Below are 25,299 nucleotides of genomic sequence, written 5' to 3' on the forward strand. Positions count from 1 at the left end.
GTACGCTCCGCCTCGCGTTCCGTGTGAGACGTAGAGCTGAGCGACCAAGGCCGCGAGCAAGGTAAGGTGGGGGCACCGTGGCGCGGGGACTCGAACGCTCAGAGGGTGATGGAGCCGGGCTACACCCTTCTTTTCCTTCCCGGATTTCCCCGAATCCCCCGGCCCGCTCCCTGCCCCACCTCCTACGCCCCCTGCCCGACTCGGGCTGGCGGGTAGGCCCACACTCCCCAAGCCTTCGAACCCCGCAGATGCCGGTGGCCGTGGGCCCCTATGGACAGTCACAGCCAAGCTGCTTCGATCGCGTGAAGATGGGCTTTGTGATGGGTTGCGCCGTGGGCATGGCAGCCGGGGCGCTCTTCGGCACCTTTTCCTGTCTCAGGTGAGGGGCATGGGCCGTGATCTCTGGGCGGGACTACCGGACTTTCCCGCCCCACTCGGCCTGCCGCTGGAATAGAGCCTACTTCTTTCCAATTCCCTCGCTGCCCTCTAACGAGCGAGACTGATTTCCTAACCACCTTCAGTCTGGGAGGACAGGTTGGAAGCCTAAATGGTTGAGAATATGAGCTCTGACTCAAACCACTCAACGGCCCCTTACTCATTTTGTAACCTTAGGCAAGTTGGAGCCTGGGTTTCAAGTGTAAAATGAGGTCAGTAACCTCTACATCATGTAGTTATAAGGCTCAAATCAGACCACACTTAGCACACAATCTGGCACGTGTTAAGTGCTCAATAAAAGGCTATTCTTACCGTCTTCCTGCTGTTATATTTATTTCCAATTGCGCATAGCGAAACAAACGATTAAATTTACTGGGAACAGGATGTAGAAATTAAGCAGATAAACTCTACACCCTGTCATTTTCACACACAAAAGAGACTATTCCCATTTTTCCAGATTGTAAATTATCATTTACTGAGCACTTACTGTCAGTCACGGTGCTAAATGCCCTGTTATCACAACAGGGCTGTGAATGCTGTCCTCCTCATTTTACACTTGACACAGCCTGTAAACTGCATTCTTAGTTCTTGAACCCAGGTCTGATATCCCTATCATTGTTTTAACACTAGGAAACCGTCTAAAAGACATGTTTTATTGGATCGTAAACCAGCACAAAAAAATGGTTTCCCTGTCCATGTACTTTATACTGCTTCTGTTGCCTCCCACAAACAGAAGTCAGTTGACACATTCATCAGAATCCACCTAGAGACCCTAATGGACCCTTTTCCTTGGCATTACACAACCCATATGGGAAGAGATAATATCCTGCCAGACTTCAGCAGTGCCCATTATAAACACAAATTGGAAAAGGTCAGTTAATGTTCCTCCCTGCATTTTTGTTCCCAATTGGCCCCATCTTGGTTTCCTCCTCTCAGGATCGGAATGCGGGGTCGGGAGCTGATGGGCGGCATCGGGAAAACCATGATGCAGAGTGGCGGCACCTTTGGCACATTCATGGCCATTGGGATGGGCATCCGGTGCTAATCAGGGCAGTGGTTGCCCACAACATCCACCCCCTCCCATCATTCCCAGCCCATTTACTATAATAAAACAAGTCTGAGTATTCCGAGTTTCTGTTAGAAGCATTTTTTCTCTCAGCCTGTTACCCAGCTTGGTTAGAGATCTTTGCAGGTGAGCTAGTGAGGTTTGGTGTCTTGTTTCACAAGACCTTTCTGTTAATCCAAAGTTGGGGGGACTTCCCTGGTGGTCCAGTGGCTAAGACTAGGTGCTCCCAATGCAGGGGACCCAGGTTTGATCCCTGCTCAGGGAACTAGATCCCACATGCCACAATGAAGACCCAACTTTTAAAAAATAGTTTAGAATGATTCTGCATACCTGGGACTTTTCACAGATTCTAGTAAATCCTTATTATTCAACCCTTTAAGGTTGATGCTATTAGTTTTTCACCTTTAAAATGTTAAGTCTAGATTTTCCTCAAGGTCACAAGGTTAGCTATTACATTGTTCACCCAAAAATTGTCCTTCAGATATGACTTGATCAGAAAAAGAACAAATTCAAACCAACTAACCTCTCAGCTTCATGAATCCCAGAAAATTTTCTAACCAGCCACCAGTGAAGATGTAAACTTTACCAACTGACCCCCCCCCCCCCAATTCTATTAATTGGCTTAAGGTAGTTTCGTTTCCCTCACCTGTACAAGCAACATATTCCCTGATATTGCTGAGTTCCCCTCAAATATTTCTCAATCATTAAGAAGATGGTAATGTTATAATAAACTACACTGGAATATTTGGGGGGCATAAAGACACTCAGATCTAACTGCAATCAAGGACACTCCCAGAAATTACAGCACCTAAAAAATTCACAACCAAATTGGATGTTGTCTCAGGAATTGATTAAAGGATCTCACTCCAAATAGCCATTTGAGCTATCTTCTATTTCACTGAACTCTTTAACAAATTTGCTTTGAACATCATTTACAACCCAAATTTCTTTTATCTAGCTTTGGCTGTGTTGGGTCTCCGTTGCTGTGCACGGGCTTTCTCTAGTTGCGGTGAGCAAGGGCTACTCTTGCACGAGTTTCTCATTGTCGTATCTTCTCTGGTGGAGCACAGGCTCTAGGGGCACAGGCTTCAGTAGTTGTGGCGCACGGGCTTAGTTGCTCTGCGGCATGTGGGATCTTCCTGGACCAGGGCTCGAACCTGTGTCCCCTGCACTGGCAGGCGGATTCGTAACCACTGTGCCACCAGGGAAGCCCTACAACCCAAATTTCATTCTTTGGTGGTGGGCAAATTTTTGCCACGTCTTAACAGATGAGATTAAATAACATCTGAAGGCACCTTTGCTGGCCCAGTTCCCTAGAAAGGAATGACAGAACAAACCTGATAGTAACTTGATCCAAGAATACATTTTTAATTACTAGGAGGTAATCTGGAAAGAAAAAAGTTGGCATTATGTATGTCTCTGCCACCCAATAACACTGCTGCCTGGTGTTCAAAAATAAAGTCGAATCTTGAAATTTTTCTTCAGGTTAAATAACTGAAGCAAGTAAGGGAATTACAAACATCCCTCAAAAGGGTTGGTAAAAAACTGTGATGCCTCTAAACTCAAACTGAGTTATCTTGATATCTGAATAAACTGTAATAATTATGATTCAGCCCTAACAAATCAATACAGTAGTAACAGAAATTCAGGCAGGTGAGGAAATCAGTATTGGAAGGAGCAATTAGCAGCAACATCCCCTACTCAAAAGATTCAACCTAGACACAAAAACTTGAAGCAGAGTTCAGAGTATAAATCATGAAGGGTTGCTGCCCAAGTCAAGTTAAAGCTCAAAAATGCAGTTAAATCAATTTGGGAAACCAGTTTGAACTTACACCATTTTCTCCAGTATTTGCTTTTAAATAACAAGGCATTTTTTTCCCCCACAAATATGTCCAGAAAACGTAGGAGAGACTTAAGGATGCCCAGGTTTGAGGCCTGGTCAAATCAGTTTGGTTTTCTTTTTGGTAAGTTCCTCAGTTTTGATATAATACCCTAAATAAGTAGTACGGTACTAAGACTGATACAGAAGAATGTAGAGGGACAACTTGAGGGCAACAGTTTCACTAAGAATTTTCCCAAAGAGGCAACTAAAAAGTCAAAGAAACTAATATTCTATTTCCAAGTTTCTGTGACTTTAAAACATTTCAAAAATGAAGATTTCTTGTGGCCTTTTTAAGAGAATTTTATTTGAGTGGTTCTTACAAAGATTGTTGCAATATGAAAGTCATTTGTTTGATAGAAATATCAAGCTGTCTTGTCAAACACACTGAAGTAACCCAAAAATATATTTCAGAGCTCACAGAGCTTAAAAAGAGCAAAGATTATATGCAACCAGACAAAACCTATTTCTGCATTTCCTATTTCTTGCTCAGACTGCTTTGCTTACCAGACTGTCACTAAACATCTTGAGGAAATGCAGGGATCATTTTGTTTGGAATCTTAGACACACCCGAACACATAATATTTACAAAGAAACTTTTACAGATACATTAATTGAAAAGATACCATCCAGAAATGTAATTTTGAAATCTCCTTTTCTTGCCAGTTGATCAGAATGCAAGATGAGATGTTAATCAAACAGCCCTTTTAGCTGTCTTGAATTTCCATAAACTATGTATTCCAGAAACCTCTGCTAAACCATTAACCAAATATCAACATTAGTGAAATGTAACTGCTGTGTAAAAAGTTAGGCTTCTGAAACATTAAAAACATCATTACATCCCTGTCTGCCTTTTTATGTTAAGCACATTTGTTCCCCTAGAGCTATTCCTATAGATCCTTAATGTAATTTTCTACATGTACATTTAAAAGGCAGAACAAGAGAACAGCTTTGTATACAGTGGGATTTGCTAGTTAGGGAGAATGAGCACACTGCATTCCTGTTAACATTTTTATTTTTTCAAGGTAACAGGAACTGTATACAAATGACAGCAGACCCTTGCCTCTTTATTTTTATCTAAATAAAAGATAACTCAAGATGAATTCTCAAGAAAGAAAAAAAGCTATGTACATAAGGGACTATTATTTTCCTTCATCGTCTACTTGGAACCAGTAGTTGTGTTGCTGTCATGGAATCAGGAAAGAGGTTGTGGTAAGTTGGAAGAGGTACATACGCTGCTGTTATCATTTTACCTGTTGAAAGAAACACATATGGTCGTTTAGCTTCTTCACTTAGATTAGACCATTAAAAACAATCACTCAGAAAAAAGGTCAAACTCACCAGCAAACCACCTGCCATGCAATGCATTGACAGCAGCAATGGCTGCAGCAATTGATGGGCACTTCACATACACATTGCCCTAAAATACAACAAAAAAGGTTAAAGGTGTGATATACAACATGGATTCCAATAGGTTTATTCAAGTTACCTATAGAAAAACTGCTCTATAACTACATAATTGTTCCACTAGCTAATATATATAACCTAGAAATTTATTGAAAATACTTCATCATCCCCAAAACTGGCCTTGTTACTATCTTCTATGATGTGAGAGCTGCTGAAGAATGAAATCAAGGTGCCAGAATTTCATGGCAACCTTTGAACACTAACCAGCAACAATAATGCTACATGATGACCTGAACTATTTTAAAAGTGTCTTTACTTTGTAGGGGGTGTATTTAGTCAGTATGCTAAAGCTTCTCTCAGGAGAAAACAAAAAACCCCAACACGCTCTAAGGAAAAACAGTGATCATAATATGCCCCAAGTGTGTGAAAATTAAGACACAAGAAAGTAACAAAATACCTGAGCTGAATTTTTGTCAACATAAATATGAATAACTCCTCCATGTTTATTACATTCTTCAATCACATCATCTTTAATCTCTGTATCCCATCCAACTTCTTCTTCTCTGTAACAAAGTATTAAATCTATGAGACACTACTCAAACTTATAAAATGATACACATATATTCCAATCTGTCTAAAAAATCTTAAGTGTGTTATTTTAAAAATCATTTGCTTAACATTTAAGTGGTTAATTGACATCTTTCAAAGATACTTATACCAAGTTTATCACCATTTCATAGGACCAGGAAGAGTATACTGGTGATACAAATAAATACTGATACAAACTTCACAGAAAACTACTAGATATAAATGGAAAACATAAAATCTACAAAGCTTTCAAATGAATTCCAATCTTACAAACACATTCAAGGGAAACAATTCATAATGTGCAGGAAAATAATTATACTAAAAGGATCAAAATTGTGGCAGTGTTTGAACTATGAAATATGTTGAAAACATGCTAAATGTTAACTTAGACAAGTTAAACATTAAAGATTTCACAGCATACCCTTTTGAACTTGACCAAAGTATATTACTTACGTTTGAGGGTTAAACATGTTAGAGAGTTGGAAACACTGTGTTGCAAGAGGTTGAACAGAGGCAGCTGCAGCTAATGCTGAAGCTAAAAAAAAAAAAAAAAAAAGGGAGAAATCAGTTTCATGGAAAATGCATCAGAATATCCCTATGAATAAAACAAAGCCCAATATAACCACTGGACCCACAGGGTGAAACTAGGGTAGTCAGTCACTTCACTAATTCACCATATTCAATAATGCTATCAAACATCAGTGTATATGACAATACCCCATTTTAGCTGCCAGAAAGCTAAGGCAACTTAGTATTTGAGATAGCTGATCCTAAGCTGGGACTTTTGTTTTTAGAAGGGAAGTTAAACCTTAAATGTAGTGAAAATTCATTCAATTAGACAAATATCAATAATACAAACAAGAAAATAAAAACAAGACTGATTTCGTAGGACTGCTGGAGTTAATACCCTGAGAAGCAGGGGATGATGCAAATACAGTATTAAAATGCCAACTAAATCTATACCATGTTTTATTTCTTATGTTTCTGCCTATGAATATATAGTTACATATTTTCTTTTAAATATATAAACATTATAAAAGGATGAAGTTTTAAAAATAATATACATAAAACCATCCAAGTATTTAAGATTTAACATCTTAGGACTATAAAACCTACTACAACATCAAATTAATATTTTTAAAATGATTAGGTCTGTTCTAGCAGGAGAAAACACTAAAAAGAGTAATATGTATCTATAATAGTCATTGTTAAAAATAAAAAACTACTGGACACTAATACTTAGGAGCAAATTTAAACCAATGTTGGTTTTAAGTTTGAAGTGCATTTTCCAAGACAGTTGCTCCATTGCTTTTATGTGACTTAGAAAACATTACCAGTAGCTGTTACAGAACTCACCGTAATCATAATATTTGACCAAATTTCATTCCAATACATAACAATAATAAACAAAGCTATGGATAAAACAGTGCATTAGAAATTATGGTAATTAAAATGAACAATAACCTGAGTAAGTATAAGAAACATACCACTGAATAAAAACTAGGGCTGTGCATGAAATACATCATAAAAAAGATAGTTTCTGATAGAGTAACAAGTGCTTTTTGCTTCTTTATAGTTTACTTCAATAAACAAGTATTTGTCTTTCATAAAACTTTGTATGAAAATAAAAATGCTAAGATAACTAACGTCAAATTCTATTGAAGAAAGTTAAAGATGCAAGTGTGCTTATATTACAATAAAAAAAACGAAGCCCACTGTGTACCTTTATCATAAACAAATGGAATGAAGTATGCTTGGAAAAAACACTAGAAGGTCACTGTATGCTATGAATACTGAAAAATATTAGAAAATGTATCGTGGAAATATTCCAGCTCAACCTAGATGAATGCAGAACACAATGAATTCAGCATAGAAATATAACTAAGAGGAAAATCCACCAGTTCTACTTTTAAAAATCTGTTAGGAAAAAAAAAAAGATTGAGTACAATTGTCTCTTTTGCTGAAAAAATTAAGATACACATTTAATTCCTGACTATCAAGGAACAAGAAAAGACCTTTTTCATACAGAATCATTTACCTAAACGACTTTAAGTATATCCTGTAAGATACCAAATTACTGCAACAAAATGCTGTATTAAGTGGCAGAGATTTACTTGATAATTGAAAACTAAGAAAATAGCCTATTTTATAAATTGTTTCACAATCTCTGAAATCTGCATGCAATTTAGTTCTGGAAATCTCATTGCTTGGTACTGCTTACACAAATCACTGGAGTTAGTTTTTCCTAACCTTATATTAAGTTCACAGACTCCATGTTCTAAAAGATTTGTCTACCAAAATGACAAGTTTCATTTTCTGACATCTATATAAAATGTACAATCAGAACACAAAGATAGGCATACAAAGTTGAAAATAATTCTAAGCAAGCTATAGCAAAAAAAGCATGGACATTTATCATCTTTATTCATGTAATTGTAATGACTTGGATTAGGCCTTCTGGCTTACTGTTAATGACACTGTATGTCATTCTGACAAAACTGGGCCCAAAATACAAACTACAGTAATAATTATGATAAAATATATATACACAACTATGTCCTGCTACATTAACATCCACTTCAAAAACAAATAAAAAACTCAACTCACCTTCAGTCTGTTGGGAAAGTCTTGTTTGCAAATCTATAACAAAAGAGAATTCTACAGCTCAGTGCAGGAACAATGAAGAGCCTCAACTAACAGGGTAAATGTCAGGAAAGCATTAATAAAAGAGGACTATGGTAGCAGGGTTTATCAAAATGAACTTATAGTAAAACCTGGCAGCCAAACCTCCTTCCCCATTCCTCATTGACAAGGCTGTGGGGCCTTTTTCTTTCCTCCTATCCTAGGAAACTTATGCCTCTCTATTCCTATTCCTAGAACTCTTCCACATCTCAAAGGCATTCCACTATACTACTCTTCACATGGGAATAATGGGAAATGGGGAAAGGGAAGCACACCAGTCAGAAAAATGCATGAAAACCCTGATCTTGAGAATTCAATTCCAAGTACTTGGGATATTCAACTATTTATTGTTCTATCAGTGTCAGTAAGCATTTTAAACTTTAGAAGTTTATGGTGAAAGAGTAAATACTGCAACAGTACACGTCAAACACTTTCAATAATCTACCGATTAAGTAGTGAAAAACCCCATTCTAACCATATGTATATATTATTTAAGTTCTTTTAAGTTGTCATGTCCAGCCCAGAAGGTGGTAGTTTTATTAGGTCTGATTTCCTGGCCTATTCTGGAAATTTAATGAGGCAGGAATGAAATCTAATCAGATTTACTATATGTAGTACAAGAAAAATCTAACCATCTAGTATAGAATGGTGATTTCTACCAATATATTTTCTCATATAATCATTAAAATTCTACATGAGAAGGCCAATTAAGAGAAAGCTGCCATCAAGTGAAAGCAGCAGCAAGTGTGAAAAGTGAAGAAAATGTCACAGTATCCAAAGGTATCTTCAAGTTTAAAAATTATAGATATATGCAACATAGAAATTGTTTGAATTCAGTAACCTTATTTTCAGTAACACGTGATTCAACCGCAATACTTTATTACCATTTGGGCTTCTTGTTGAGTATACAAAATGATCATAAAACATAGGCAAAAATGAAAAGGGATCTGCAGCCCAAGTCACATGGGGATGTAAGAATACCTGGGTCCTAGGTGCTCAAAACTGGCATCCCAGGGAGTTGAAGAAATGTAACTGGTGTATACTGAAGGAACTTGAAGAACCATAGGAACATTGTCAATAAACTTTAAATTATAAAGCAATTTGTCATTTTTTCCCTAAAATGGGGAAAAATGTATAGGTATCAGAAATCCATGCTATATTAACTGTATATAAATCAAAATTTCAAAAATGGTTCTTCAGGTCATTTGTAACAAGTTAGGAAACAAAGCATGGGTTTCATACAGATAAGAACTAACTTATCGTAGAAAAGACCCGTTAAACTTCCAGAATAAAGACATGTGGATATAGTGATAGGCCACTCTTGGTTTCAAAAAACAACTTTTAAGAACTTCGGCAACAAGGGCCTCAAATATTGACATCAACACTCAGCGATTTATCTTATTTTAACAAGGAATGTGTAAGGTTTTAACAACAGAAGAAAAATACCCAGTTATGTAAATATTTACCTTAAAATAGAATGCTGATTATTAATTCAGTAGTAATAGCAATTTACTGGAAGTTTTAAGAAAACAGTACGAAACTTTAAAATCATCTATCAACACTAAAAAGGGGGAGTATAACAAATAGTTAACTAAATGGCTATTTTAAGCAATCCATGGACATTTAGAATTTTCAGCCTTAATATAAATTACCCAGTTAAGTGTGCCCAGGGAAGTACAGTAATTCTTCATTCATCGTAAGAGAAATAATGGCTTAGGAAAGTAATAATGTCTAACACTGAAAAACTATAGGCGAAGATATTGTTTACAAACCAAATCAACATATTTGATACAGCAGCCAGGATATAACAGAAGATTGTTTAGAAATGAATCATATGTATTTGTATTAAATCCCTAAAGGCACCAGCCTCTAGTGAAATATCTAGAATATGGTAAACACTCTAGCATTTTTCTAAATTATTGAAAAAATGACCTGAACAATGGGAAGCAATACACGGATACAGTTTTCAGGTAAAATAGTAACTGTCAAGCCAGAGACTAGGATAAATTTCTGAAGTGATGGGTTTCCTTTAGTATCTTCAATTACAGTATGTGACATTCTATGACTACGTGTTCACTGCAAAGAAATTAAATGTCTAATACTTGTTTAAATCAAAACAATAATTTATTCATAAACACAGAAATGCATTAATAGTTATAACTGTCCTTCTCATATGAATACACTAACATGATTGTCAGTAATTTTAAAAAACTACCCATCAGATTTCAAAATATATCAGTTTGAAAGGAAGCACAAGACCCTAAAGTACTCACAAACTTTCGAATATTCACTAAAAAAGGAAAACACAGAAGTGCCCCCTATGAAGAATGATTCAGATGCAGAAACGATCCTATTAATGGCTTTTCAATTGAAAAGGAAATCATGAAGCAACCACACAGAACTTTTTATATATTCAGATACAGTACCATGATCTTATATTGCCATACTTTCTTGGGTTAGTGTTTCTTGTCATCTAAAGTACAAACTACAAACGGTTGTTCTCAGATATTCTAAAGCAAGACTTGAACATCTCAAAATTTAATACTATCCTAGCTCATAGATTTGGGTTAATTTCAAGTACCTGAGCCACAAAAGAGAAGAAAACAATGTGATTCATAAACTAAACCCATTGTTACATAATTGTAAGAAACTATCAATTCTCTCCCTCTTTTCCTCACCTCTCCAGGCACTTCATTCTATAACTCAAAATCTCAAAATACAGTTGACCTTTGAACAACTTGGGGATTAGGGACACCAACCATCTGAGCAGTTGAAAACCCATATGTAACTTATAGTAGACCCTCTATATCCTTAGTCCTTCCAAATTCATGGATTTAACATGTGGTATTTACAACTGAAAAAAATCCATGTGTAAGTAAACCCTTGCAGTTCAAACGCATGTTGTTCAAGGATCAACTGTAGTATGTTCTAATTAGGAAAGCAGTATTCTCTGCACTCTTAACACTGTAATTATTTTAAATAAAGCTTGATTCAATCAAAGGCCTCTGGTAGCTTTCCAAACAAAAACATTACAAAAACTATTTTTCCTTTGAAACAATATAAACTTTTTGGTCTTCAATAAAAGTGACACATTTAAAAAGACTTAACAACTTACGGGGACCCCTGGTGGTCCAATGATAAAAGAATTCACCTTATAGTGCAGGGGACACGGGTTAGATCCCTAGTCAGGGAACTAAGATCCCACATGCCACGTGGCAACTAAGCCCACGCGCCTCAACTACTGAGCTCGCATGCTGCAAGCTACAGAGCCCACACACCCTGACACCTGCACACCACTAGAGAGAAAACCCGCATGCCACAACTAGAGAGGAGCCCACGTGCTGCAACAAAAGATCCGGTATGTCGCAACTAAGACATGATGCAGCCAAAAAATCAATCAATCAATCAATCAAAACAAACCCAAAATACAACAGCAATTTCAACTAAAAATTGGTATGCAGGGTTCAAAAATACCCTGACAGTTTATTATGAGTGGATAATTATGTCCTGTATCACCACTTCCTTACATGAACTCTTGAAATCTGTAAGTTAAAAGTACTTGATGAATTGAATTCTCAGTAAGTCCTTTTAAATGCAAAAATTTGGAAAATTTTCGAATTAGGTGAAAAAACAATGATTTCAAATAGAAAAGATTCAATTCCTACCTGCCACAGCACCAAATGCCAGAGAGCCACTCATTTGCAAAGCCTGCTGTGCTGCTGGTGGGATCTGCAAGCCTGTACCTGTAAAAGAATAGGTCTTAACGTCCCTGCTTTAAGAGTGGGAAAATCCTAGTTTTCTGGTTGCTTACTTAATACGAAAGTCACTTCATTAAAACAAATTACAGTGGTCTTTGGTAACAGGGCAGGTGAGATTATTTCCAGGATCTCCTCGGATATCAAAATCCACAAATGCTCAAGTCCCTCATATTAAGTGGCGTGATAAAGTCTGCCCTCCGTACTCAGATGCAGAACTCACAGATATGGGAGGCCAACAGTACAGGCAGGACGTAGTATTAAGCACTGCAACTCAATTTATTCTGAAGTATGAGGATATAATAGAAAGCAAAAGAAATCCTGTAACATATGCTGTGGTACTCAAAAAGCACCATCATAAAGTAGATTCCATTATAATTAAGGCAATGAATTTCACCTATGAAACCGCATGTGCCACCCAAGGATAACAGTCAACCCAAAAATAAGAAAAAATAATTTTCCATTTATTTGTCTGCATGGTTACCTTTCTCATTACGGTATCAACAAATCATTCACAACACTAGAATAAACTTACCCTCTGCGAGCCTAGCCATTAACTGGAGACGACCAGTTGTTCCCAAGTCAATTCCAGTCCTTTCCAGTTCATCACTGTCCAAAAATGAGCTAGCACTGGAAGCATCAGTACGTTCAGTAACATGACCAACTTTCATCGGCCTTCCTGCTAGCTCAAATCCATTAAGTTGTTCCAAAGCTTTCTTGGCACATTCTGAATCAGAAAACTATACAATTGAGAGGGGGATAAAAAGTCCAGCAATTATTTACGTATGCAAGGTAAAGAAACCCTTACTTATTAAAGCTAATATATTCAATATTTACATCTGCAAGGATGATAAAGTAACAAGTTCAAGCTATAAGTAATATAACCTAAATTATCAGACCACCAAAGTTTACACATATTAGATTTATTAATGTGGTGGTTTAAAGGGCAAGACATTATCAAGTAATGACACCTGTCTTTGGGAATAAAGAATCTCAGTAACAAAATGTGAAAAGTAGTTTTTCAAACATCAAAACCCTTTTTAATATGCTGGAATAAATTAAAATGTTGCTTCTTTTCTCTCTTAAAAGTACACTATTCAGGAAAATTAAAAGTTCAACTCAGGTTTTTAATACAAAACTTAATTTTTAATACAAAATTCTGAGTCATTGTTTTATTGCCAGTTAAGTAAGTATTAGTCTTAATTTCAGGATGCAGACACAGTAAAACTTTAATTCACACAATCTGGTTTTAATATAATGGAAGAACGGGCTATATTCTAATTCCACAGCATCATCTTTCATCAGAATGTTGAATTGTTTAAAAATAATTTTTTTCATTATTGAGATGGGAACAATTACAGATAGTAGTTACAAAATATAAAAACATTTACACACACAACAGAACCATGTAGATTTACATGATCTTGCTTTAAAAAATATATTTCTTTATTTATTTGACTGCACCAAGCCTTAGTTGTGGTAGGTGGGATCTTCGTTGCCACATGCAGGAGCTTGGTTGTAGTATGCGAACCCTTAGTTGTGGCATGTGGGATCTAGTTCCCTGACCAGGGATCAAACCCCGGGGCCCCTGCATTGGGAGCTCGGAGTCTTAGCCACTGGACCACCAGGAAAGTCCCTACATAATCTAGCTTTGCATACAAATCAGTAAGTCATAGGAAATAGTTCATACTTGATTTATGTTAAAAAATTAAAATGCTTTGCAAAATGTCTTCATTGTTTACATGACATTTAGTAGTATTCTAGTGAAAATATGGCCAGTGAGCAAATATTCAAGCACTAAATCTAGCACATAGAACACTAAATACTTTAGACAGTAGTAGGAGGAAATATTTGTAAGTTGCATGTAAAATCCCTTGAACACCTTTTTTTGGGGGGAGGGGGAGATCATGCTAATGTTACTAGTAACAAATTAGCATGTTGGTGTTTTATAACTTTTTTCTTTTCACCAACACACACTGAGATAGATAAAATCCCACTGAACAGTGGAACGTATTATCACTACAGAAAAGGTTTCAGTTTTATTTAAATTTGGTTATAAGACACAATTGTTATTTCTTGATAAAATCTGGGATCTCTGTATTTTTAAAATTTTTTGTGTATAATGGCAGCAGTGGTGACAACTATCTGTATTTTAAACTAAAAATGTGTTTCCAGCACTTTCCAAGGTTAAAAAATAATTTGAAAAACTGTTCTCATGTAATTGGATTGCATCATGAACATTAATATATAAACAGTTTACTTTTAAAAGGGCACCTCCATTCACAATTATTCCAAGCTGCCACTTCATACCCTATTCAGGCACTGGGCTTCAACGGTCAGCTACAAGCACTTTTAATAAGGCAATCCTGGTCATGGTTGTCCGACATGTCCATATAAAAAGTAAGAGAATTCCAAGAGACCTTTATGCAACTAACATCCTGTGTCACAAAAGAGACTGAAGAAATCCTAAAGGAGTGAATGACTTCAATTACATGAACAGTTGGCTAACCAAACTGACCATAAACAGAATGATAGCAAACTGCTTTAAGTTTCACATTTGGTGGACACCTTTAGCTACTAAGAATTGGCTACTAACAGCAAAATAAGTTAAACCACTTGAAAATATTAACCTTACCTCCTTCCCCACTATCAATAACCAATAAAGCTTTACACTACGCTATTCAAATCAAAAACTTTTAAGTCATGTTAATCATGGTTAATTGCTTACCGTAATAAATCCATACCCCTTGGATCGACCTGTTTCACTATCCATCATGAGCTGGATACTTTCAATCTAAAAATGAAAACCACAATTATTTATATAAATGAAAAAGGGGGGCAAAAGTATTTTACCCCTTGAAACATGATTTTAAAATGGCTCCCCCTAAAACATAATAGAAGACATATCACAATCCCTCATACCCAAAAAATCTTCTTTCTAGAGGCTGAGGAACTTCCTAAACACGAAGTTATGCACTGGGGAGTCTTTTGCATCAAAACCCACTAAAAATCTGAAATCCTTTGCAGAATACAATGTTAAAAACGAAATCAACCTTTTTTCTTCCCCTTTGCTAAAATACACCGAATGTTAATTCTCAATTATGCCAGACACAATAAATTGCCTGAAATGTTGGAATAACTAAAAACAACAATGGGATGTGGCTGATGGTTGCACAACACTATGAATATGCTACAAAACAATGATTGTTCACCTTAACTGAGGGAACTGTTTTACTACATCACAATATCCCAACAAACTCGGTCATACAAAGGAAGCATGAACAATTAAAAAACAGCACCCACATATTATATTTCATGTTCTGGTTGTTTCAGGAACGTATTCATTTTGTAATGACTGACCAACTCATACAATTATGATTTGTGCACCATTAATATGTGTATATTTCCAATAAATATAAAGCACCCACAAAATTCAACACCCCAACTTTATCATTATTGACACATAAAAGTTTAACAAAGGGGTTGAGTGGGGTAGTGAAAGAAAACAACGAAATGTATATCCAAGGGCCATAAAGATTAAGTAGTGGACAAGGTACGACAGGAACCAAGATTTTTATTCATGGCCACACAATGAATTTTTTAAACCAGAGCACAGCCTACTAGTAACATTTATTCTAACATCTCTTCTAAAATGAGGAGAATTAGACTTACCCTGGTGATTCTTTTGGAAAAAATGCATAAAAATATCAAGTTACTATGTTGTGTACCAGGAACTATTAGTGTTGCAATTCAATTGTACTTCAAAAACAGATTCATGGAAAAAAAGATCAGATTTGTGGCTAACAAAGAGGTGAGGGGTCGGGGGTAGAGGGCGGAGGGAAGAGTTAGATGAAAGTAGTCTAAAGGTACAAACTTCCAGTTATAAATCAGTACTAGGGATGTAATGTATTATTACACTGCTGTATACCATAAATTAAGGCTCAAGAGTAAATCCTAAACGTTCTCGTCACAAAGGAAAAAAATGTGTTATCTATTTCTTTAATGTATCTGTATGAGATGACAGATGTTCACTAAACCTATTGTAAATAATTTCATGATGCATGTAAGTTTAATCACTATGTTGTACACCTTAAGCTTAGACAATGCTGTGTCAATTTTATCTCAATTAAAAAAAAAAAAAAAGAAAAACCTTTTCCTCAGCTTCCCCTAAGGTGCTTGGTCCTTCCGAGGAAGCTAAGGCCGCGTTGGGGTGAGGCCCTCACTTCATCCGGCAACTAGCACCGTGCCCGGCAGACCCTGCCTAGCCCTCGCCTGCACCGTCTCAGAGCTTGCCTGCATCTACTCATCCTACACAACGATGAGGTGACAGTCACGGAGGTTAAGATCAATGCCCTCATTAAAGCAGCCAGTGTAAATGTTGAACCTTTCTGGCCAGGCTTGTTTGCAAAGGCTTTGGCCAATGTCAACATCGGGAGCCTCATCTGCAATGTGGGGGCAGGTGGACCTGCCCCAGCAGCTGGTGCTACACCAGCAGGAGGTCCTGTCCCCTCCACCACTGCTGCCGCAGCTGAGGAGAAGAAAGTGGAAGCAAAGAAAGAGAAATCTGAAGAGTCTGATGATGAGATGAGCTTTGGTCCTTTTGACTAAACCTCTTTAGTAGCACGTTCAATAAAAAGCTGAGTTCTTTAAAAAAAAAAAAAGAGGACTAAATGGGCATAAATAGTCTAATTCTAATTCCTTACATATTAAGTACAGAGAAGCTTATATACCCTTAAATTTTCAGTAAGAAATACTATCCTAAGAAACAAACCAAGAAAAAAAAAATCTCTTGCTCCAATGCATAGTGCATTTTATCATTCAGGTCGATTTTTTAATAACTGAAGCTAATACTATGCATTGCACTGTAGCATTACAAATGTTGACAGATTCTGTCTTCAAATGCTATCTTCAGGGAAACTAACTTGATCTAAGTTGTCTCAAAAACTTTATAGAACCACTCCAATCCTAACATTAATCTCTTAGAAACATGACAAAGTAAATAAATTATTGTGCAGTTACATTTGTTTCAAGATTTAGGATCCACTAAAAAACTTGGGACTTACCCTTCCAAAAGGCTCAAAGATCCCCCGAAGCATATCTTCAGTTATGTTAAAATGTAACGAGCCCACATAGAGCCTCATAGGTCCAGCACTTCCCTTCTGTAGATTGTTTGCCATTGCTGCAGCTCTGTTTTTTTCTGCCTACAAGTTAGTTAAGACAACACATAAGGCACATCACACATCCACTTAAGAATGAATAAATACCATTTTGAGCAGAGTAGCAAATCCCACTCATACCTTAGGTTTGCTTAATGACAACTGATATCAAATTATGCTAAGTGTAAGTCATACATAAAAGAATATTGGGGACTTCCCTGGTGGCACAGTGGTTAAGAATATGCTTGCCAATGCAGGGGACACGGGTTCGAGCCCTGGTCCAGGAAGATCCCACATGTCACGGAGCAGCTAAGCCCATGCGCCACAACTACTGAGCCCATGTGCCACAACTACTGAAGCCGGAGCACCTAGAGCCTGTGCTCCGCAACAAGAGAACCCACTGCAATGAGAAGCCCGCGCACCACAACCAAGAGTAGCCTCTACTCACTGCAACTAGAGAAAGCCTGCACACAGCAACAAAGACCCAATGTAGCCAAAATTAAATAATAAAATATTTTTAAAAATTTTAAAAAACCCTACATTATGCCAGTCTACAGCAGCATCCTGGTAACAGATATGCCAAATGTGGAAATACAAGATTATCTCCTGGAAGTGTTAAATACACTCATCATTCATGTGCTCTCAGTAACACTGTTACTCAACGTACAGTACACCAACTGGCTGTCCATCTTAAAAGGACTAACATAAATATAAATCAAACCAAGTAAACCATTCAGTTCAGCAGTCATTTTTTCCCATACCAAGTACTTCTCAAAGCAAACAGTTCTCAATTTATATTCTAACACAAACTCCTTTAACAAACTGGGGCATAATAGGAGGTTAAAGTTAAATGAATTCAAAATCTCATTTATCAATGTGATTCTTCTGAGCCCTTTGCCAGGCCAACGTACACACTATTAGGTTTGTCCTCCATCATGGGAAATGAATTGAGCAATGATTCCCCCCAGCCTGCTTCCTAACAATTCTTTTCTTACTGTGACATATAATCAAATGATAAGTACCCAATATTACATACTGCTAAAACACTATGTAGGACCTACCATCGTCTTTTAGAAATAGAAGGTAGTAATCTGACCACAGTTACAGCTTAACAGTAAAACTGGAATTTCACTTAAGATCTGGTTACAAATTTTGTGCCTAACTACAAAATGATGTAAAAGCTTGATGAGTAACCAGATTTTCCAGGAGTTATGAGGAGTATTTGTTTCAGGGGTTTGAAAAGGAACGAACATAACAACTGTTACTTTGTATCGCTCAAAAAATATTCTTTAAATCCTCAGGAATTCCTTGGCAGTCCAGTGCTTAGAACTCGGCACTTTTGCCACTGCCATGGCCCGGTTCAACCCCTTGTGGGGGAACTAAGATCCCACAAGCCGCTCGGCAAGGCCAAAAATAAATTCTTTAAATCCTATATTCTCCATTTAAAAAATCTAAGTTATCAGGTAGTCACAGAAATCAACTTGCTTCTTAGTACAAAAAGGTACTGATGAAAAATCAAAAAAATACTTTCACGTTAATATAATCAATAAAGGGGCTTCCCTGGTGGCGCAGTGGTTGAGAGCCAATGCAGGGGACACAGGTTCGTGCCCCGGTCCAGGAAGATCCCACATGCCGCGGAGCGGCTGGGCCCATAAGCCATGGCCGCTGAGCCTGCGCGTCTGGAGCCTGTGCTCCGCAACCGGAGAGGCCACAACAGTGAGAGGCCCGCGTACCACAAAAAAAAAAAAAAAATATATATATATATATACTCAGTAGAATGATATATCCCAATTTTTCCATACCTAAATGAACTAAAATATTAACACTAATTTCATTTTTACAAAGGCAACACTCATTTATTGTGGAGCATCAGCAAATTAAATCATAATTTGGATTATCTTAAAAAACATTCTCCAAATTAGTCTGAAACATCTTACTTTCAAGAAATGCTAGAACAGCTAGCTGTTCAAACTATTCTTAACATTATATAAAATCTTTCGCAAGTATGTATTTTAAAACAGTGAAAATATTAAATTTACTAAAAATGTCAAAACCATTCCATTTAAAAGATGGAAGGGGAAAACATGTTCTTAGATGCTTCTATCCCCAAATAAGAAGTCATCACAAATCAGTAAAATTCTAGAACAAGTTCCCAAGTCTTTTCCATGAAATAGGTATTTACAACTTACATTAAAATGGAACAGGATGTTATTAAGAATACACAATTATCAAAGAAATCAGGGCAAATTTTTTTTTAAAAAGCTACCCTGAGAACATCTGACTTATGGTAGGAAGTGGTGATTGTGTAAGGCTCAAGGCGTTACAACACAACTCTAAGAAACAAGTTTCTAACACTACCAATGATCAAATTCTTAACCAAGAAAAAAGTTACCTGTGACGCTTGTACTATGATTGGCACTCCTAAAACCCGCTGGCCAGTTAATCCTATTGCTAGAGGCACTGAGCTAACATCAACAAATTCCACATAAGCAATTCCTTTGGAACGTCTTGAATTTCTATCAGAAATCATCCTCACATCTCGAACCTAAAAAGAAAACACACACTTTAGGTTCTGTTTGTGCAACCATTCACAGTAAGTATAATAATTTCAAAAGATAAGAGGCATATTAATGATATTGCAAAGCAAGCCATTAAAAAGATTTTTTTAAATAGGTAAATTTGTAGGCCCAATTCATTTATCAACATACATCAATTCCAACACTATTAACTTCCAAGTGAGGCAAAAAGAAATGGTATCAAAAATAAATTCCCTGGACTTCATCCAGTTGCTAAGATTCTCCACTTCCAATGCAGGGGGCCGGGTTAGATCCCTGGTCAGGGAACTAGATCCCACATGCCACAACTAAGAGTTTGCATGCCGCAATTAAGACCCGATGCAGCCAAATAAATAAATATTAAAAAAAAATTCCCTAATTCCACCAAACAAAAAAATGTATTTAGATGTTTTCTAATTTTATCTGTCACACTGACAATTGCTAAAATGTTGTTTGCAGTTTCTACTTAAATTAGCTCTGTAAATAGGCTTAGATTACCTTTCCTACTGTGGAGAAAAACTCTTCCAAATCCCTTGGCCGAATTCTTGCTGCCAGCTGCATGCAGAAAACGGTCCTTGCATCTCTTTCCTCAGGAGTCAGATTATCAATAGGCTCCCTAACAGGGGTAAAGAATATAGAATTAACTTTATAACTTATTCTTTTAAAATAACTCTTAATGCACATTTTCAGTGAACAGAATAAACTTTCCTGAAACCAGTTTGTCACTACTCCCAAGCCCATTTTAACTATGATGTATATAAAATGTCCATAAAATAATTCAGTGTGACTCAATGCCTTCAATATGATGATAATTTCTAAATGTTTCTTCTGATAGTATCTTACATTATCAGGACCAAAGTCCACTGGCCTCTCAATCTTACAAATGGTACTCTCTCCAGGATAATAAAGGGCCAATCAGAAGCCTGAGAGTTTAATGACAGTCACAAGTAATAACCCCTGAGTCCACACTAATGTCGGACTGATCCAAATTAGTAGAAAGGATGTTTCCCCAAAAGGAAATCATAAAATAAAATTAAGTTTCATAATCACAAATGACAAACTTGAGAGTAAAGAAAACTATTTGACTCTAAGAATTTTTTTTCACAAACTGAGAGAGATAGATGGAATACTGAGGCAGCTGTTTATCAGAATTAGATCAGTCTTACTAAGACTCTACAAATTCAATACCCGAAAAAATACTTGATGGTTACAGAATACAGAGACAGGAACAATTAGCAAGTCAGAAATGAAAAGCAAGAGATTATCTAGCCAAATAACAATAGTGGGATTTAATCTACTCATGTTTACAAATAGATGGTGTACACTTCTAAATTTACCGAGGAAACTAAAAGTGCCCAAATATGTGAGAAAAATAAAAGAGCAGAAGAGATAAATTTAACTTAATGAACGTCAAGGAAAAATAACATTGTCTACTGACATTATTATAAATAATTCTACTAAGATTAAGGTTCTAAGTAAATCCTTAAAAATGTAAGCACAAACATGCTCTTTCTTAACCATGTTCTGGACATTCTCCGGAAGAACTTTACAAAACTCACGTTACATCCCTTGAGAAATCTGCAAGTAATTTTAAACCTATTACCGTAAAACAGCGGTACAAAGCTGACTATATCCAAAGAATGAGAACTAAACGGGAGTTTTCCCATGAAAGAAAACTAAATATTAAACAAAAACTCAGTATCTGTTACAAAGAGCGCCTTTAAGAACATTAAGGCTATCACTAAATCCTAGGGTTAGAATACGTCAAACAAGAAGATAGACTCAAAAGTTAAAAGGTACCTTTTAAGGGAAGCCAGAACATCAGTAAAAAAACAATGCTATCGTGTTAACAAAACATTCCTTGAACCAAAATGGTAGAGTGGATAGATCAGGCTTATCTTTTTTTAAGAGGAAAATACCTCACAGAAACACTCAAGAACATAATATTACTACTTGAAATCAAGTCAACTCAGTTACAATTTTGGAAATTAAATACTTTTCTCAACTAATGGAGCCAAATGACAAAACTCATGACTATTTCAACTACTTTCCCACAAGAAGTTATTTCAATAACTTAAAATTTATTAACTCCAAAGGTGAGTCAAGGCTAAAGTTTTCTACAGCTACCATTAAAAAGTTTTAGACACACTGCCAACACATGAAAGAATGCTCAACATCATTAATCATTAGAGAAATGCAAATCAAAACTACAATGAGATTATCACCTCACACCGGTCAGAATGGCCATCATCAAAAAATCTAGAAACAATAAATGCTGGAGAGGGTGTGGAGAAAAGGGAACACTCTTGCACTGCTGGTGGGAACGTAAATTGATACAGCCACTATGAAAAACATTATGGAGGTTCCTTAAAAAACTACAAATATTAACTACCATACGACCCAACAATCCCACTACTGGGCATATACCTTGAGAAAACCGTAATTCAAAAAGAGTCATGTACCACAATGTTCATTGCAGCTCTATTTACAACAGCCAGGAGATGGAAGCAACCTAAGTGTCCATCATCGGATTAACAGATAAAGAAGATGTGGCACATATATACAGTAGAATATACTCAGCCATAAAAAGAAATGAAATTGAGTTATTTGTAGTGAGGTGGATGGACCTAGAGTCTGTCATAAAGAATGAAGTCAGAATAAGAAAAACAAATACCGTATGCTAACACATATATATGGAACCTAAGGGGAAAAAAATGGTCATGAAGAACCTAGGGGCAGGACGGGAATAAAGACACAGACCTACTAGAGAATGGATTTGAGGACATGGGGAGGGGGAAGGGTAAGCTGTGACAAAGTGAGAGAGTGGCATGGACATATATACACTACCAAACATAAAATAGCTAGCTAGTGGGAGGCAGCTGCGTGGCACAGGGAGATCAGCCCGGTGCTTTGTGACCACATAGAGGGGTGGGATAGGGAGGGTGGGAGACGCAAGAGGAAAGAGATATGGGAACGTATGTATATGCGTAACTGATTCACTTTGTTATAAAGCAGAAACTAACACCACTGTAAAGCAATTACACTCCAATAAAGATGTTAAAAAATTTTTTTTTAGCTACTATAAAAGGAAAATAAAAGCACATGTAACATCTACACGTTAAAGTGGGAACTTCTGCTCTGTTCTTCTCACATGCAAGTTATTGAAAACTTAGAAATTCACATTAATAATACTAGAATTGGGGGCTTCCCTGGTGGCGCAGTGGTTGAGAGTCCGCCTGCCGATGCAGGGGACACGGGTTCGTGCCCCGGTCCGGGAAGATCCCACATGCCGCAGAGCAACTAAGCCCGTGCGCCACAACTACTGAGCCTGCGCTCTAGAGCCCGTGAGCCACAACTACTGAAGCCCTCACGCCTAGAGGCCGTGCTCCGCAACGAGAGGCCTCCGTGATGAGAAGCCCATGCACCACAACGAAGAGTAGCCCCCGCTTGCCCCCACAAGAGAAAGCCCGCGTGCAGCAATGAAGACCCAACTCAGCCAAAAATAAATAAATAAATAAATCTTTTAAAAATTAATAATACTAGAACTGCAAAATTAATCAAGATTTAATATGATCCAAATTACTATTTGTCATTAAATTTAGCAGTAGCATAAGTTGTAAAAACTTTATAAAAGCTAAAAGTACAAAACAAAAGAAATAGGGACAACAGTTACCTCACTGGGCTCTTGTCTTTTCTGAATGGACTTTTGCTTCGGGAGCGTCGCCTGCTGCAAGTTAAAAAGTTTCAAAAGTTACCCAAACAAGTACACCACGTTAGTTCCTTGAAAAACAATTTAAACAATTCAGAAGTATGTTTAAAAACCTTAATTTGATGCTATGAGGCAACCCAATCTTTCCTCGGATGGCACTGTTAAATTTTGGTCCGGAGCTAAAAAGGAAACACAAAATTACACTAGTTACAGGGTTAGGGTCTTGCTAAGATCGCGTTCATGCGCTCTCCAGCAAGTTTAACATTGTTTAGGCTGCTTGTTTTCCACCTCAATTATGAAGAGGAAATAAAGAGACTTTTTCTTCTCTTAACTCTATCCCAGGCAAACTGCTCTTACAGTTATCCATCCTGGACCACTGAGAGGTGCCAAGACCAAAGGTTACAGCCTCAAGATTTTTAATATTCTGAAAATGCTCAATTTTCAGTCTAGTTCTCTTTAACTACATATTTATGAATACGTTCCTGAGATTTAGGGGAAAAAAAAAAGACACAAAGTGAAAATTATCCTGAACTTCCCTCACACCAGGACTAACTATAATTAACAGTCTGGTGTGCATCTTTGCAGATCCTTCCTAAGGAATATACATGTGCTCATATATACATACATATACAATATTCATGTATGTCTTCTTGTTTGAGGAACTCTTTTTTTATTTTTATTTTTCAGGCCACACTGCATGGCTTGTGGGATCTTAGTTCCTCAACCAGGGACTGAACCCAGGCCCCAAGCAGTGAAAACGCAGAGTCCTAACCAGGGAATTCCCTTGAGGAGTTTCTTTTAAAATATAAAGGAACTAATTCTTTCCATAATCATGAAACTCCAACTTTTTCATTTAACAGTAAGTCTCCAAGACTGCATATAAGCATATGTAGCATGTCACACACCTCAGTTCTTTTCGACAAAATAGTCCATGGTAAAGATGTGAAGGAAGTTCATCAATCCCTCAGGAAAATTCTTTTTTCGGGACTTGACATATTAAAGGAGTATTTTCGAAAAAGATCACAAAAGTAACTTTTTAAAAAGCTTTATTCTGTAGTCTACAATATTCTAAAATGGCCCAGTAGTTTATGGCCCTTTTATTTTGAACGACCAAACTAAGTTAAAAGGTCAGATCAGATGTCCCTTAGTGCTCATCCTGCTATCCTTTACCAGATGGGTAGCAAAATGAAAATATATAGTGGTCTTCAATCCACATTTGGATTTGTTTTCATGGACTCTACGTGCACGTATAACACCCAAGCAGTTCCAAATAAAATTGTATTAAATGGGTCCTTTGCAAAGCACACTAAAAGTGATCATTAAGAATATGTATTTACTGGATAAATAAGAGTCTATAAGCTATTTCCTTTCCCCTTCAATTATAAAAGTTTCAGTTACTGCCTTGGTAGTTAAAAATCACCTGAAACCAAACATAAGAACCAAGTGAGTTTAAGTCAGACCAGAATCACAGGCTGACTTCAAGTATTCATCACTGATCAGAGATAATAATATTCAGAATTTATTAAAGCAATCCTTCCCCCCTATTTAGTTCATTCTGGTAAAAAAGAATGCAGTAAATTTTGATCAATTGGACAAAAAGCAAAGTATTTTCCAATAAAGCACTCAGACGTAAAATAACATTGTGGTCCTTTTTAAGCTGTTAAAAAGTTTATAAAATAATCAGCTAAGAGGACCTTAGAGAACAAGGAGTGGAATCCTTTTTATTGAAAAACCTGAATCAGAACTCCAAGTATTACTAACTTTATTGGCTTCAAATAATAACAAAACATTTCATCAGTAACAGTATTGTGGGTGCTCTAATTTACATTCTCTTCTCATTCAAGACTCAATAGCCTGTCAGTGGTTACCTCCTTCTTAAAAGATGAGAAAACTAAACCTTAAGAATGTTTCTTAGAGTGTTTAACCAATTTAAAGAGCCAAGGCTCTGATTCAGGACTGTTGTCTTTGAATTCAATCTTAAACCATTCAAGTTTTAACGTTAAAACTGTTAATTTTAACGTATCCCACAGTTTACAACAGTATATTTACTAAGAGGAAAGAACATCA

The 25,299-nt window shown here is 36.7% G+C and overlaps 2 protein-coding genes and 1 pseudogene across 3 annotated transcripts in view; 2 read left to right on the plus strand and 1 right to left on the minus strand.

Moving 5' to 3' along the window:
* The first annotated feature begins 1 nt into the window (after nucleotide 1).
* Nucleotides 2–1,550, plus strand: ROMO1 (reactive oxygen species modulator 1). The gene is made up of 3 exons (XM_065893701.1): nucleotides 2–61; nucleotides 249–379; nucleotides 1,372–1,550. The coding sequence occupies exons 2-3, from the start codon at nucleotides 249–251 to the stop codon at nucleotides 1,478–1,480; spliced, it is 240 nt and encodes a 79-aa protein (XP_065749773.1). The 5' UTR covers nucleotides 2–61; the 3' UTR covers nucleotides 1,481–1,550.
* Nucleotides 1,551–3,667: 2,117 nt separating this feature from the next.
* RBM39 (RNA binding motif protein 39) overlaps nucleotides 3,668–25,299 on the minus strand; it is a 29,995-nt gene continuing 8,363 nt past the window's right edge. For both annotated transcript variants that reach the window (XM_065893632.1, XM_065893633.1), the window contains exons 5-17: nucleotides 23,346–23,411; nucleotides 23,197–23,250; nucleotides 20,022–20,139; nucleotides 19,361–19,513; nucleotides 16,876–17,013; nucleotides 14,541–14,606; nucleotides 12,348–12,552; nucleotides 11,723–11,800; nucleotides 7,983–8,015; nucleotides 5,829–5,910; nucleotides 5,245–5,350; nucleotides 4,722–4,800; nucleotides 3,668–4,633 (exon numbers count right to left, since the gene is read on the minus strand). In XM_065893632.1, the coding sequence (XP_065749704.1) occupies nucleotides 4,533–4,633; nucleotides 4,722–4,800; nucleotides 5,245–5,350; nucleotides 5,829–5,910; nucleotides 7,983–8,015; nucleotides 11,723–11,800; nucleotides 12,348–12,552; nucleotides 14,541–14,606; nucleotides 16,876–17,013; nucleotides 19,361–19,513; nucleotides 20,022–20,139; nucleotides 23,197–23,250; nucleotides 23,346–23,411 (1,279 nt within the window). In that variant the 3' untranslated portion in view covers nucleotides 3,668–4,532. The remainder of the gene's footprint in view (nucleotides 4,634–4,721; nucleotides 4,801–5,244; nucleotides 5,351–5,828; nucleotides 5,911–7,982; nucleotides 8,016–11,722; nucleotides 11,801–12,347; nucleotides 12,553–14,540; nucleotides 14,607–16,875; nucleotides 17,014–19,360; nucleotides 19,514–20,021; nucleotides 20,140–23,196; nucleotides 23,251–23,345; nucleotides 23,412–25,299) is intronic.
* Nucleotides 14,898–16,420, plus strand: LOC136134588 (large ribosomal subunit protein P1-like; annotated as a pseudogene).

Source organism: Phocoena phocoena, chromosome 15 (genome assembly GCF_963924675.1).
Source record: "Phocoena phocoena chromosome 15, mPhoPho1.1, whole genome shotgun sequence".
NCBI lineage: Eukaryota > Metazoa > Chordata > Mammalia > Artiodactyla > Phocoenidae > Phocoena > Phocoena phocoena.

What these genes read in the sequence shown, in the direction of transcription:
- ROMO1 (XM_065893701.1), top strand. Translation starts at nt 249, where the DNA reads ATGCCGGTGGCCGTGGGCCCCTATGGACAGTCACAGCCAAGCTGCTTC. An exon ending in GGCACCTTTTCCTGTCTCAG is followed by an intron (nt 380 to 1,371) that starts GTGAGGGGCATG and finishes TCCTCCTCTCAG; the next exon opens with GATCGGAATGCGGGGTCGGG.